The sequence below is a fragment of the Haliaeetus albicilla genome, chromosome 5 (assembly GCF_947461875.1).
Source record: "Haliaeetus albicilla chromosome 5, bHalAlb1.1, whole genome shotgun sequence".
Lineage (NCBI taxonomy): Eukaryota > Metazoa > Chordata > Aves > Accipitriformes > Accipitridae > Haliaeetus > Haliaeetus albicilla.
The window spans coordinates 43,817,152-43,832,215 of NC_091487.1; the positions used below are offsets into that span (position 1 = coordinate 43,817,152).

Sequence of the window (15,064 nt, forward strand, 5' to 3'; positions counted from 1 at the left end):
GGGCAGTGGGGGTGAGAGGAAAAAGGCAGGCTCCCCCAGCTCCTGGCGGGACATGTGCTGCTCGGCAAGGCGCTGGTTTTCGGCCCGTGGCAGCAGTGAGGCAGCTGGGTTTGGTTAGCGAGCCTGGAATGTTTGTGTTGGGACAGCCAGGCTGAGCTGCAGCGAGGGGAGGGAGGGAAGGCGCGTTTCTCACGTCTCTTCCTCCTTCTCCCTGCAGCCCTTTGGGCTCATGCTGCCCTCCCCATTGCCCTCCAGGCCTCTGGCTGTCTGCAGGGCAGCTGCATCGAGGGAGGCCTGTCACTCCAGCCCCTCAGACCCACTGTTTCTGTTCTTGGGCTCTTTGGAGGAATACGAAGCCCTGGGCATAATATGGCTGTTTCAGGTTTCTCTTGAGAAAGAACTGAACAGACTTGGTGAATACAGGGAAAGCCCATTCCTCTAATAAAGGTAGAGATCCCAGCTCCCACCAAATCCAGGGCAACTCCCTGTGCATGTGGTACCCCAGGCCTTGCCGTGCCTCTTCCCCTTGCAAAGCAAGCCTGGAGAATCTCCCTCCTCTCTGCTGTTGCTGCTCACCTGGAAGGAGCAAGCCACTCCCACAGCCCCAAAGCACGCTCCTGGCTCCCTTGCCCAAGAATCTGGTGAGCACTTGTGCTCCTAAAATGCGGACCTGGCCAACTGATCACCAGGGGAATTTGCTTCCTTGGAAGCAAATAATGAAGACTCCCACGCCTTCAGTGGGGATGGGCAGCAAAAGCTGGAGGAGGGCCCAGCTCTGCTCCCTCTTACTGGGTGCAACAGGTGTGAGCAAGTGCAGGGTCAGCTGTGCAGGGCTGGTGAGCAGGACACTCATTTCTATATCCCCATTTCTATCACGCCCAGCTCGAATTGAAGGGGAGAACCACAGCCAGAGAGCCAGTCCCCCTACCCACCCCTCCTCTGCCACTACAGCTCATGGAGTACTCCTTGAGGCTCTGCCACACTCCTTCCTCCCATCCATGACATGAGTGCTGTGGCCCCAGCTTCCAGGCCAGCCACTGGTGCTGTGACCAGGGGCTGTCAGGCATGGTCAGCCCGAGGTGGCTGCAGCCTCCCATCTGCTGGAGACATGGCTGCCCAGCTGCTCTCATCCATGGGGCACAGCCGGCTGCCCAGCCTCTCTGGGAGTGCAGGCAGCCCTGCTGCTGAAAAAGCATGAGCCTCACCCTGCAAAATCGGGAGATTGGCCTAAAAGCCAAGAGAGTTGTTTGTTTTTTTTTTTTTTTCAAAATACACATTGTGTTCTTTCTAATTGGGTTTGGTTTTTGAGCGCTGCCAGGGGGACGCTCTGTGCTTCTCTCCACGTGTACAAGGAGCAGAAGAGGATTTGGAAAGAGATAAAGCTGGGATTCTCCTGCAATCTCCTGGCTTCAGGACCTGGCATTTTATAAAAGCTCAAACATATTTGTGTAAAACAGTCAGTGCTCCCGAGGGGAAACATACAGTAGTCTGCATTTCGGTAATTTGCAGCCCTTGGGAACTGTATGCTCTGTAGTCTCCCTCATCCCAGATTTCTTCACTAGCCCAGTGAAGCGTTTGGTGACTCTTAGTAACACACCTACCTCCGTTTTGTGTTTATGTGTGCTGATGCCCTTGTTCAGTTAAGTGGGGCGGAGAGACCTTAGCACATGTTCCAGCTGGGGCAGCCAGAGAGTGAATTAATTGCTGAACTCAAGATTTGGCTTTGCCCACATCCCTCTGCAGAGTTTGCCAAGACTGAAGAAGCTGGAGGGAATCAAAACTGGTTTTTATTTCTTTCTCTACCATATGGTTTGGGGCACAGGTCAAGCTGCAGAGTGTGTGTCTCTGAGTGAAGTGGGAGCAGGCGGGCCTGTACTCAATGTCTGACCTGACTACAGAGTCCAGCTTCCATCCCAGAGCTTGGTTTTCATGGTAGCCTGCCTCTCCATTGCTCTGGGAGATGACCAGCTGGGCTTTGAGGCACCCAGGAGCCCTAAATGAATGGGCTGTGGTTGCAGTGGTGGGTGGGTGCAGTGAAGGTTGTGGTGGATCTACTGGTGAGGAGACAGAGGGCATTACCTCAACGTAACAGCACCTTGGGGCGTTCCTCCCACAGTTCCTGCACACTTTATATCTCAAACTCACCTTTATTTGTTTCTTGCTTCCCACGCCTGTTTGGTTGGAGAACTTGGGCAAGATATAGCAAGGGGGAGATACTTGTTTTCACAAGAAGGGAAAATCAGGGTAAAATATGAAGGGGGTAGTGGTATTCTTGCATCACTGACTGGCTGCTACCTCCTTATCAAGTTTTGATTTGGGTTGTTTCCTGTCCCAGGACTCTGCTCCAGCAGTTACAGAAGCTGCAGGCTCTGGTAGCTGGGAAAGTCTCCAGACCTTACAAAATGGCTTCCACGCAGACCGGGACCTGTCTAATGGTATAAGCTTCATTTCCATCTTTCTTATTGACCATGCTTCCCCAGACAGCTTTGTCGATTGCCCGTTTGTGCCCTCTTCCCCGCTGTCTGGCTCTGTTGCCAGTTACATCTGCTCTCTCCTTTTGTGTTAGAGTCACCAGAGCTGGGCCCTGTGTCATACATACATCAGTAGTGTCAGGTTTTTATGCAACAGCATTAGAATAATTCCTGCATTTTCACTGTCTTGTTATTTGGGCAAAACAGCACTTTGTTTCCTTTTCATTAGCTATCAGCCATTCAGCAAAAATTTTCAATGAGCTTCCATCGTAATGGGTAGAGTTTTCTTTTGCTGAGTTGGTAATGCTCAATGTTTAACTCAGCAGGGCAGATGAACAGTTCAAGTATTCCTCCCAGTGGGCATTACCTTGTGTTTATCAGCAAGAAATGGCATCTGTTCTTGCTATGCCTGCACATCAGGCTTTGTTAAATCCAGCTGGAATTCTCTTCGCTTGCCCTTTTGATTAACCAGAATGATTCAGGCTTGTCTGTTGGTTTTGGTAATCCCTGTTTGCCTCTCCTTTCTCATAGTGGAGGATCATGGTTAAGCAATATTGGCTTCACTGCAGAGTTTTGGGGCATGCCAGTGTGTGGCCATAAATATAGTTAATTGCTTATTCTTCGTCTCATTTTTTGCCAGGGGAAAGTTTCTGATCCATGGTAAAAATATAACCTTCAACCCTGTGATGTCTTTGCAGGATTGTTGGAGTAGCTGCTTGTGACAAATTTGTCAAAGTTATCTGTATCTAGTTATCACTTCTGTACTGTTAACAGTCATGAAATACAAACAGATAGTGAGTGCTTGCCCCACTTCCTCAGCACCCTCAGTGTCCTGAGGGGTTGTTTTTTGCTCTTGGTTCAGTTTCCTGGGTTCCAGAGCCCCTGCTCTGTAATTTCCAGCACTTTCTCCTTTCAAAATCTGCTCAAACTTTTGCTACTCTTTGCTGCCCCCATGTCAGACCAGATTTTAATTACTTTCTTTTCTGTTGGCTGTTCTGTGGCTTCATTCCCAAGTTCTTTCCACATTTTCGGGTGTGACCCAGCTGGGCCTAGTGACTCATTGCTCCTTAATGCAGCAGCTCATCAGAGCACCCCCGGCTCCAGCAATTCTATTCTTCATGGCTACTACCTGAAATGAGCAAGTCTAGAAGAGGTGCCTTCCAGACATTCCCTGCACTATAGGCTGATAAAATACCTAATTTAGCTTCCCAACAATGTCTTATCTCTCCTTGCTGCTCTCTTCGTTCCATGGCACCCCAGCCCACACACTACTCTCTCAGGCTTCCTAGCTTTGAAGCATTTCAGGAATTTGTAATTTGCTTTTCTATCTTTGGCCAGTTCCTCTCAAAGGCCTCCGAGTTCCCATTTTCCATTTTCAAATACAGCACTCCTTATCACAACAGATATGTAGAATCATCATGCCTTGCAGCATGGGAGTGGGTCAGAGCATCCTTCTCTTTTAGCCCTGTGTTATTCCTGCCGGATATTTGTCCAGCCAGTTCTTGAAAGCCTCCAGCAATGAGCAGTCCTCAGCCTCCTCAGGCAAACTGTTCAGTGCGTTTGTTATCTTTCACAGATAAAGCTTTTTTGCTATCTCATCTCAATCTTCCTTGCAACAGCTTAAGCCTATTACAACTTCTGCCCACAGTAAGCAAGATCGGTTTACCCTCCCTTTGTGCTGCTGCATTTTACATGTTTGAAAACTATTGTTTTCGAGCAACTCCCTTCAGTCTGCTTTGCTAAATCACCACAATTTCTTCAGTCTTCCGTTGTAGGTTGAGTTACTGAATCACTGCTTGTTCCCAGAGCTCTCTTCAAGATTTTCTCTGATTGCCCCGCATCTTTTCGGAAGTATAGGGCCCAAAGCTGGACACTGTTCCACCTGAAAGCTGGTACAGAGCCAGCCAGAAAGCCTGTTCATACTGCCTGAGCGGAGATTTGCCCTTTGCAAAGTGACACCAACTTCTGCCTGCATTGTGCTCCATTTTAACTCCCAGATCCTCTACTGTAGAACAGCTGCCAGGCCACATAGTCGCTGACATGTGGTGTTTCCTCTGTTAATCAGTCCTGCCACCTCGCAGGTCTCAGCAGGTCCTGGTATTTGTCTGTATGGATCTGCCCACTGTTCCCTTGGACCACTTCTCCCCATGGTCAAGAGCATTCTGAATTTGAATCCTGACCAAAAGCCAGTCTGCTTGTAGTCTCTCCCATCTGCAGATTTGATACAGTCCATCATCCAAGCCAAGCTTAAAAATGTTGAATCTTGCCAGAGCCATAACGGATCTCTCTGCTACTCCATCTGCTACTTCCTCCCAGTTTGACAGTGAACCATTTGATAACTATGCTCTCAGGGCGTCTTTTTTTGATTAATTTTGCCTCTATCTTTCCAACTGGTTTTGCAGTGGTTTCCTCTAGCTTAGTTTCCCCTAGCTTAGTTTCCCTTGCTTTTTAAGAGGTCAAAATGGTGAGATGGTCAAAAGCTGTGAGATGAATGGTACTCAGAGTCAAACCAAGAGTTATTGTTATGAAGTGTTACAGAGTTTGAACTAGAACCGAATCAGAACATCAATCAGAGTTAACCTGAACCTAAACAGAGTGAAAACAATGCTGGTTTGCAAAGCCCGAGTTGAAAGCCATATTAAAGCAAGATGTTATCTATACTGCTCTTTCCCAGCCCATAAAGCCTGTTTTGTTTTAGAAGAGAAGAACAAGCTTCACAGGGCTGTCTCCCCTTTTTGAAAGTTGTGTGTTTGGCTGTGATAATTCCAAGCAACATCAGTTCAGAATTTATTTTTTCCCCTGTTTTTGTGGAATAAGGGTTCTAAATGCCTTGTGTGCCTGATATGATGTGCTTAGACAGCGTCTATGCTGTCCACATTTCATTTCCTTACTTTAAAACCAGCCATGAAGAGTCTGGACAATTAAAATTCGTCTTGACATAACATAGTATCCCCGTGCTATTATTTGATCTTCCACATCTCCTGGACTCCACTGGTGGTCAAAATTACCTTGATGTACCCGCTTCTGGGTGTTACTCTGGCATGTCTATTCCAAAACAGATGGCTATTCTGAAAAGCAGTCAAGCAATTGCTGGCTGTCCCCACAGGTGGCCCCACAGGTCAAACTTCGCTAGTTTACACGTAGGTAGTAGAAATCACCAAGAGATGCATTGCCTCTTTGACTGCTCAGTCTGAGCACTGAGCTGGTGGTAGCTAGTTATATACAACCCATGGCACGTGGGTATTCAGGTAATAAGCATTTGGCTCTGTATAATTTCTTATGTGTCCCCTCTTGCTCTGTACTGGTAGTTTCCTAAACTCTGTAGAGTCCCTTACAATCAGCACTGGCATATCAGTCTGAAGCTTTACTATTACAGCAGAATTTACAGACAGGTGCAGACGTACCAGAGGGGGATTTCCAGGGAGATTTCATCTGCCTCTCTCCTTTTATCACTGCCCAGTAGCTCTGACGGATCTGCCTGACAGCAGAAGGCATGGACACATGGCCTTGTATACGTGCATGTCAAGCATAAATTTAACCCTTTCCTTGGACTGTCCATCCTTGCTATCAGGTATTAGGTGGCTACAGTTCTGCTGTCATTTCTGTCCTCGCATGGACAGTAGCTTCACTTTGCTATGTGCTGTGGTACCTCAGAGATTTCTCCCTGTGAGCTTGTTTTCTTACAGCACACTACAGCTCCTACTGAGCCAATGGTCAGGTCCCCTTTGGTCAAGGCAGAGTTCGTGTCTTCTGTTGAGTCTCCCTCTTTCTCAACTTGTTCCCCAGCTATGCCTTCTACCGTTTCTCATCAACTGGACAGGCAAGTTCTCACCATTGAACCAGAAATACTTCAAATAAAGCAAAATGAGGAAGCTTCTGTCTTCCCTTCTTAGATCTGCAGCAGAGTTAGCAGAGCAAGCCCTTTCCCTTCGTGGGGGACCACAGCAACCTGGTTGTCAGCCTGACCACATGTTCTCACACAGCCTCGTGGTTTTGTGCTGCGGGGGGAGTGTTCCCTCATGGCTAGCGACACTAACTCTGTGCTGGTCTCCTCTCTAGGTGCTGGCACTCTGCTTTGTTCTGATCCTGGGATCCCTGATGCCCTGTCTCCCTGAGTTCTCTTCATCATCACAGACAGTGAAAGCAACACCAGCACCAGACATTTACACAACTAGTAAGAGTGAGTCTAATGTTGTTCCTCCATTTCACCCTATCAAACCATTTCCAGCTCTTCTCTCGACACTCCTGATTCAGGGGTAGCGTCCTCCCCTCAGTGCCTACCGCATATGCTGGGGCTCTGGTGAGGGGAGATTCCTGGCCTATCAGTGGTACAAACTCTGATAACAGCACCTTGTTTGGGCCTGTTGTTGTTCTCTGCTAACCATTGTCCCAAAACATGACAAGTGTCAAAAGAAGGAACACAAGGGAAAAGTCCCAGGGCAGATGGATTGTCTTCTGAAGAGGCTGTGTGTCCAGGGGAGCGTTTGCCTCCTGAGACTGTGGGGAGGTGGGTATCCTGCAGAGCAGGCCTACTGCACAGTTACACACGGGCAGGGCCGTAGCTGTGTGAGAATGTGCTGAAACCACCACCGTGACCCATGCCCATTGCAAGAGACTTTGTCCTCGTTATTAACCAATGCTCTCCTTTTTTCCAGTTCAGTCACGGAGCCTCCTTTTCTATGATGAGGGTGCTGGCTCCTTAGAAGAGAGCTATAGCTCCTTCCTAACCATGGACCATCCTGAGGGGTGGGAGGCTGAAAAAGGGCAGTCTGAGGAGGGAAGGCCTCATTTGGCCAGGACACACGAGACGTCCAAATACCTGAGCAAATCCCAGCTGGAGGGTCCTGACCAGAACCAAACTGACCCAACTCTCACCCACCTCAAAGAGCAATTCCGTGAGAGGTAAGCAGATGGGGGCCACCCTCCAAGCCAAAAACACACATAGTGTCTGGGAGTGAGCAGCAGGCATGTCCTCTCTGCTGCAAGTTAAAGACAGCTGAGGTGCCCAGGACAGGCAATTAGCTAAAGAGCAGTGACTGGAGGAGGCCAGTGTTGGCACAGAGCATAAAACCAAGTTTGTTTTCTAGAGTAAAAGTTTGGGACTCCATAAAGCAGTCTCCCACTGGCATAGAGCTGAGGAGGACTGGGTGGTCCCAGGCTTGCTGGTCATTCAGTACCCTGGGGAAGGGCTCCATCCTGGTCAGAGCAAACCAGCTGGGCACACAGAGGTGAATTTGCACAGGAGGCTGCAATGAACCTCACCTGATGCCTTGTCTATTCTTTTCCTCAGGGAGACAAGCTCCAGTGAGACAGCTGAATACTTGTAGCAGCTGCTGGACCTCAAGGCCTCATCTGTCTGATTGCAGGATTCCTTCCTCACCGAGCAACTGAGGGGACTTGGCGGAAGAGGACACTGCATTCAGACACTCCTAAACTGGCCTTGGGTTCAGCTCCTCCCCTTCCCCATGCCTCCCTGTTAGTACTGATCTCTCTGAGGGGAGTCGCAGGACTGCCAGAACCAGCAATAAATGTCTGGCGAAACCCTGAGACACCCTCTTCTCCTGGCCTTACCTCCTGCTTAAACGAGCACTACCCTACGGATGTGGGCTCACCTTGGAGTGGAGGGAGATCAGGGGAAACCCCCAAACTATTCAGCTCACTCCCCAAAGCCTCCAGACCAAGGGGGCTGTCCTCAGGCGTGTACCCCTTGGCTACATCAGATGCACCTGAAGGAGAGAGAGAGTGCTGGATTTACTGTCCTGCCTGGGGAGACTTAGGAGTGGGTGATGCTGGTGCTGGAGAGATGGCTCTGGAGAGTTTGAGCTCATTCCTTCCCCTCCATCTGTTAGTATACTTCTGCTTCCATTGAGAGAAAACCTAGTTCTTCCTGCTCTAGTTTTCTCTTGAGGGACATACTTACATAAATTCCACGCCAACTATCTGCAAAGATCTGCACACAAACGGAGTGGGGGAGACAGATCCCAGACAGATAAACCACCAGAAATTAGCCAGCAGCTTCTGGGCAACCAGAGCTCTGAAATAGAGAACAATTTTCCCCCACAACCCACCTGTCCCCACCCTCAGCACCCTTGCTTTGGTAGGGGTGGTATTTCCCTTTCTGTTCCTAGCTTGGGCCCTACAGTGCAGTGCTAACCAGGTCAGTGGCCTTCTCACTCTCCTTTCTGCAAGCCTCCCCCCTCGAGAGTGGGTGAGAGAAACCCACTCCCATAACCCGATCCCCATCCCAGCTTTCCATCCCCAGTTCTGCTTCATGCCAAATGGGGTCTTTCTAGGAACCACCAAAGAGAGCACTGCAGCCCATTGGAAGGCTGTCAGATAGCCATCATTCCCCTCACATCCTCCGTGTGCACAGCAGTGTTGTGAAAGCCACTGAGGACATACTGGCATCTCTGGTGACAGGTACATCTGTCAAGAAAGAGGTGGCATGTTGGAATTGGCCAGGGTGACAAAGACTGTTTTAGACCTCTTCCTTCTAAATGCTGGCACCAACAGTAGCAAACTCTTGCCATACTACCCTTCAGGCCAGACTTGCCAAGTTTGGTGCTGAAATGACCTCATCTCAAGCCTATGCCATCCTCTTTAGCACCCAGACACCCATTTCTGACCCTTCTTCCTCCCCGGCAAAAGCCCTGCTGAAAGGCTCAAGTGTCTCCTCGCTCCATTCCCTCAGCTGCCATTTGATGGAAGGACAATGTGGGACATGAGTGTCGGAGACCTGGGATGTGGCAGGTTGCCCCGTGTTTGTACATGGGAGTCCCTGTGCACTCTGCCAGGTCTCACAGCAGGCTCCTCTTTGGCTTGTTTCTCTTCAAGCACCCTGGACTCACTCTGCACTGCCCCAGCCTCGCCTCTCCACTCAGGCTGGGAGTGGAGAGGGCTCCCTGGAGAGGAAGGATGGGATGGCTCTTGCTCAAGGACTGGGAGAAGCGAGGGAAGGGCCCTCACATCCCTCTTTTCTCCCTTTTGAAAACTGGTTTTGCCCCCTGAAGCCATTTAGGACAAATTTGGACACAGCTAGCTGCAACCATACATGCGTGGCCAGTGGGGTGAGGAAGAGGAAGGCCTTCAGCATAGATCTGCTCTTCTTGAGGGTCATACAGGACCTGCTGGTCACCAGATACCACTGCATTCCCCATCCTCCGCCTCCACCCCAGCACAAAGAACCACTGCCGGGTCCAAGCACGCCCTCCTCCACCCCAGCACTTCCACCGAGCATGTCCCCATGCCTCCCACTCCCACCGTTGTACAGAGACCAAGAGCAGAACTCGTTTGTACATAATGAACCTTATTTTGTATTATTGCCGATCCCTTAAGATATTGTATTTTGGAGACTCTCAGATCCTATTTTCAGTATTGTATTTTATTAAGAAATAGTGCGGGCTTGGCATCTATGAACTTCTTTCTTGTTAGCAGCTCACTTTCCCCTTATACTCCAGCAGCTGCCTCTTCCCTCCTGTTTGTTTTTTGTTTGGTTTTTGTTTTGTTTTGTTTTTTCAAGCCACCTTTTCCCCTCCTCCTATCACTCGCTCTGCATTTGCTTAGTGAAGCAAAATAAAAATAAAATAAAAAGATGCAGCATCAGCCCTGGGTTGACGGGTCCTTTCATTGAGGCATGGTTGTCACGCCAGCCCACATGCACAGCTCCTCACCTCCTGCTCCCTGACTGTCCCGTTCCCTGGCTGCGTGCAGAATTGATTCAGTGCTGGGACCTCATGCTCAGTGTCAGGGGCTAGAAGCAAACTTGCATGTTTTATTTCCAGCAGCACTGTGATTTCTTCTGCAGTTCTGAACAAGTCAGAACTGTTCTGCCTCAGTTTCTTCTCCCCCTCCAAAATACCACTAACATCATCCTCTCGGAGGAAGGAAGATCATGGAAGAAAGTTTATGAGGTGCAATGAGCTCCTCTGATGAAGGGGCTGTGCAGGGGTCTGTACAACAAAGACACTGCTAGTAGCACCATGGCTCTGGTCCCATCCTGTCTGAAAAAATACTTAAATCCTTCCGTTAACTGTAAAAGCAGAGCAGCTGTGCTCAGATCGGTAACGACTTGGGACCTGGCTGGCTGTCAGCCTGTACCTCTGACAGTCCATTTACATCTGCAAAAACTGATGGGTTTTGTCCTGATTTTGTGCGAAACACAAGGCAACAGGGGGTCTAGAAAATGAATCTTCATTTTCTAGAAGGCTCCAAGTGGGTTTGTTAGAACTTGGCCATTGAAACAACTCCTTGCAATCAGGCCCTCCACATCTGGAAGGCAGCCCAAGCGGGAGCCCCTCTCAGAGGTGCTAAAAGGTGGCTCCGTCTCCTGCTTCTGGCTGGGCTGGTACAGCAGGGCTCTGACTTTGCCACAGGAGGAGGCTATGAGGCTCGGGGCTTGCAAAAATCTCTTTCTGTGGGTAAGAATTTCTTGGTGGAGAGGAGTAAAGCACCGAGATGTTGCCACACTGTTGTGACAGGGCTGGCCATTGAACAGTGGCTGGGAGAGACAGGAGCTCTCTTTTCTTGGCTGGGTCTGTACTGCCAAGAGGGGGTTTGACGTGGGATTCATGGTGGCTTAGTCTGACATGGGTTTTACAGACCCCTGCAGAGCTCCCTTCCCTACGCATGCCCACAGATGCAAGGAAACGCCTGACCCTGCCCTGCAGTTTGTCTCCTGGGCCAGAACTAGTTTTAAGTCGAGGGTCTGACTTTTTCCCTGAAGCACCTTGTCCAGAAGCAGCCTCCTACCCCTGTGTCAGTGCGATGTACCTTCCCCCGCCGTGCAACCAGGCTTCTCCCTTCACCCACCAGATTTCACCGGAGGGAGGGGGTCCTGCTTTGCTCACCCCTGTGAAACATCACTCAGCTCTTCAGGCATTGCCTTCCAGGGACATTCTGGCCTGCACTCTTCATGCACGCTCCAAAATGTCAAGGGAAATGGGTGCTAGAGGGGAGCTCTTAAAAGGACGAGTTCTCAGGCTTTGGCTCCTTTAACACTGATGCGGACGGAGTGACCAGAACACCCCGCCCGTCAGGAGCAAATTTCCCTTCATCTTGACAAATCCTCCTAATTCTGCAGTCTACCAGATAACTCTGAGCTGCTCAAAAGAGGCACATTAGGATCTTTTGATCCTCACTATGCCTCCTGAAACACAGCCAGGCAATCACACCTAGCAATTTGGCTACAGCAACTAATTAGAGTGGAACAAGAGAATTAGCAAAGTGAGAGGGCACCTTCTTTACAAGTCACCTTCAGCCTCACTCAGTTACGCTCTGTCTGCTCCAAATGCCCCCAGCCAAGATCCACCACACCAAGCCGGGCTTTTGCCCATTTAGGGTCACATTTCTAACAAGCCTCTGCACTGTCGATATGTACAAGCCCTGAACAAAAGAACGCTAACAGAACATGGGCTTCGTTTTTCAGAGACAAATTATTCCCAACTGTTCTCTGTTACCAGGCCAACTTGAAAAAAAAAAAAGAGAAAAGAATTGGCTTTTGCATCTCACCGCTGCTGAGCAGGCCGCTGGCGGTGTGTGGCAGCAACCTGATGGGTACGTTGAGTTTGTTACAGGAGGACATGTGCTATTAGGGCTCTCAGGAGAGCATCCCCACTATCCAAGCCTGATGTGGTCCCTTTTGCTGTCAACATTTGGGACTGTGCTAGCAGTTCTCACATGGATCCATCATGGGATTGGCAGGCTTCCGTCCTGCTGCCTGGCAAGGAGCCTGGGCTTTTGGACACCTTCTGAGGAGAACAGGGTGGTCTCACGTCCTGACACCCCTCAGGTGCTGAGGCTTGTTAATAGCAATGGCACCTGGCCAGAGGCTGACCCAGCCCGCCTCAGCCTCAACAAATCTGCGTTGATTTTCTAACCTGGTAGCTGAAATGGGGCTTACAGGTGAGCAAGGTGGAGGTTCCTTTTCTTATGCCCAGGGGAGGAGACTGTACCCTCCCAGAGCTTTATTTACTAGAAATGCTGCTTCCTAGGAAGCCCATACCCTACCTGCGCCTGCAAAAAACGAGGATGGGGTTTGTATGGTAACACTAAGCTGCCCTTGCACCGTCCCGCATGCCCACACAGAAGGAAATCCCTGCCGAGGACACAGGCCTGTGTCCCGGGTAAGCAGGTGAGCCCCAGGTAAGCAGGTGACCTGGCTGAGCTGAAGGGTGCCTTGAGTGCCAGGAGGAAAGGATTGACCCAACCCCACCGCCCAGCCACGTTGTCCCCAGCCTGTGTCTGCCTGCTCTTCCCATGTCCTCAGGTTGCTCTGATGGCATCCTCCAAGGGAAAGGTGACCCTATTAGTGACAGACATGTGAAATGTCCTGCAGAGACAGGTGGGCAGAGAGATGCAGAAGCCTGAGCAATCCTTTACCTCCTCTCTTGCAGGCACATCCCGTGATGTCTCCTCCAGACACACAAAATCTGGACGCACTGCCTGCGTGACAGCTGTACGGTTTGGCACATGGGTAGAAAGGGGCAAAATCCTCTGCTGGCTGCTCCTCCCCCAGAGACGCTTTCTGTAGCACAGGATCAGACCCCGTGGGAAGGCAGGAGGCACCCACTGTCCTGCCCCTCTCTCTGCCTCAACCAGAGGTGCTGTGACCCCAGAGCTCTGCTGTGCCTGGCTCTTGGGAGGTTTCTTGCAATAAGGGCCTCAGTTTCCCTCCCCGAAATTCCTTTCCTATGGCACCGATGATGCAGCCATCAGCGAGAAATGCCCCCCAGGTGGCTCTCCCCTCCTTCCTGCACCCAGACCCCACGCACCCCCAGCCTCCAACTCGCATCGACCCCAGCCTGGCCATCCCCTTCCTCAGCACGGCGGCCACTGACTCCTTCAACCGTGAGCGACGAGACAGATGTTGGCCAAAATCTCCTGGGAGCATGAGTGGACCTGCATCCTCCATCCCCTGTAGCTCCTCTGGGCAGCCCAGTTCTGCCCTGCCCTGGCAGCCCGGCCAGCACGGGTGAAGGTGGATCTCACAGCACATGGCCAACGCGGGCACCCCAGGCTGGGGTGAGCCCCAGGGCAGGCAAGGAGGCATCACCCAGTGGGTAGCAAGAAGCAACGAGGTGCCACAGGTCCCTCTGCACCAGCCGGGTACCCACCGCTTCTCCCTTCCCACAGCCTGCTCCCAGCCTCCGCGGTGCCCGTGGGTGGCCGGAGGATGGGGAACGGGGCCATGCATCAGTGCGGGGAGTGCTGGCAAACTCCCAGGCACGTCTCTATCCCAGCAAGCGAAGGTGAAGCTGCTTCCCAGGGGCCAGCTCTGCCTGTCAGGGGGGCTTGCCCAGCAGCACTCCGGCTTTCAAGGGGAACAAACCCCCTGTGGGGGCTGGAGGGGCTGAGTCACACAGTGAGGAGGGTGCGGGGCTCCCCGCAAGTCACGACTGTGCGGAGGAGTGGGCTCGGGGGCTGCCGTGCCCCTGGGAGGCACAAATCCCCCAGCAGGTGCGGGTGGGATGTCAGTAACTTGAACTGGAGGTGCTGGTGGGCTGGTTTCCAGGGAAAGGCACAGCCCTTCTCCAGCCCCTGCTGCTTCCCAGGTTGGGGTCAGGAGTGGTGTGGAAATGTGCCCTACCACGGCACCCTGCACCAGAGGTGCCACAGGGCTGCACAGAGGTGATGGGGAGCGCTGGCAGGAGGGATAAGCTGCTCCTGACAACTCCCAAGGTGATAAAACAGTCAGAGCAGTCTGAGGACATGTTCCAGCTCCCGTCATGCTAGCCCTTCATGGGAAGACACTGGGATTAGGGGTGACAGCAGTGTGTACTTGATGTAACACGTGACTGTAGGACCTTGCCATGCAGGGGGTGGCTCTTACAGACCTGAAGCTCAAATTTTCCATTGCCCAGCAGGTAAAGCCTTAGCATGTGAATCTGGGGCAGGACAAATCCAAAGCAAGCAGCGAGGCGCGTACAGGAGCTTTGTGGGGATTTCTCACCCCAGCTGGCAACCACAGCACTGGGGCTGGCAAGGCTGAGGCAGGCGAGAGCTGGGACTGGGGTCACAGAGTCCAGTTCCAGCCCAGGACGGAGATGATGCAACTCCCCTGATGGATGTGGGCAGAGGACAGAAGGGCCTTTCTACCTCTGGATGCCAGGATTGGAGAAAAAAATGCCTTGGATTAGTAAAAAGCAGAGATAATGTGGCCTCCCAAGTGGTAAGGAGCCAAGCGATCCTGCTGGGAGGAGGGAAGCCATGCTCCAGCCATACCTCTCCTTGGGTACCACTGCCCAAAGCTGGGGACCCCATCCCCAGACAGATCTCATCTCATTGCTCTGCTGGGGCTGCTGTCACAGTTTTCCAGGCTGCCTGACTTTACCTGACTGCACGTCTGGTTAAGATGAGCAGCTGAGACCCAGCTCCCTGAGGAGCAGCCCTTGCAGGCAGGCAGACACCAGCCGGGCTGCGAGCAGCGAGGGGCAGCCGAGTTGTCACCCTCCTCTGCCTCCCTGGCCTCCGAAGGGTTAAGTGCCAGTTTCCGAGTGTCTCTAAGGTGACACCAGGCTGCCTCTGCTCGGTGCAGCCCTCCGCAGTCCCCCTCCCCACGCACAGACTCACTTTCTGCTTTGTCTTTTGAGGGCTGC

At 51.5% G+C, this 15,064-nt stretch overlaps 1 protein-coding gene across 3 annotated transcripts in view; it reads left to right on the forward strand.

The window, feature by feature from the left end:
• CREB3L1 (cAMP responsive element binding protein 3 like 1) overlaps window positions 1-10,073 on the forward strand; it is a 46,975-nt gene extending 36,902 nt beyond the window's left edge. For 2 of the 3 annotated variants that reach the window (XM_069784498.1, XM_069784497.1), the window contains exons 9-12: window positions 2,336-2,435; window positions 6,531-6,651; window positions 7,127-7,373; window positions 7,762-10,073. In XM_069784498.1, coding sequence (XP_069640599.1) covers window positions 2,336-2,435; window positions 6,531-6,651; window positions 7,127-7,373; window positions 7,762-7,798 — 505 coding nt within the window. In that variant the 3' untranslated portion in view covers window positions 7,799-10,073. The remainder of the gene's footprint in view (window positions 1-2,335; window positions 2,436-6,530; window positions 6,652-7,126; window positions 7,374-7,761) is intronic. The other variant, XM_069784499.1, reaches the window with a different exon arrangement.
• The last annotated feature ends 4,991 nt before the right edge of the window (window positions 10,074-15,064 follow it).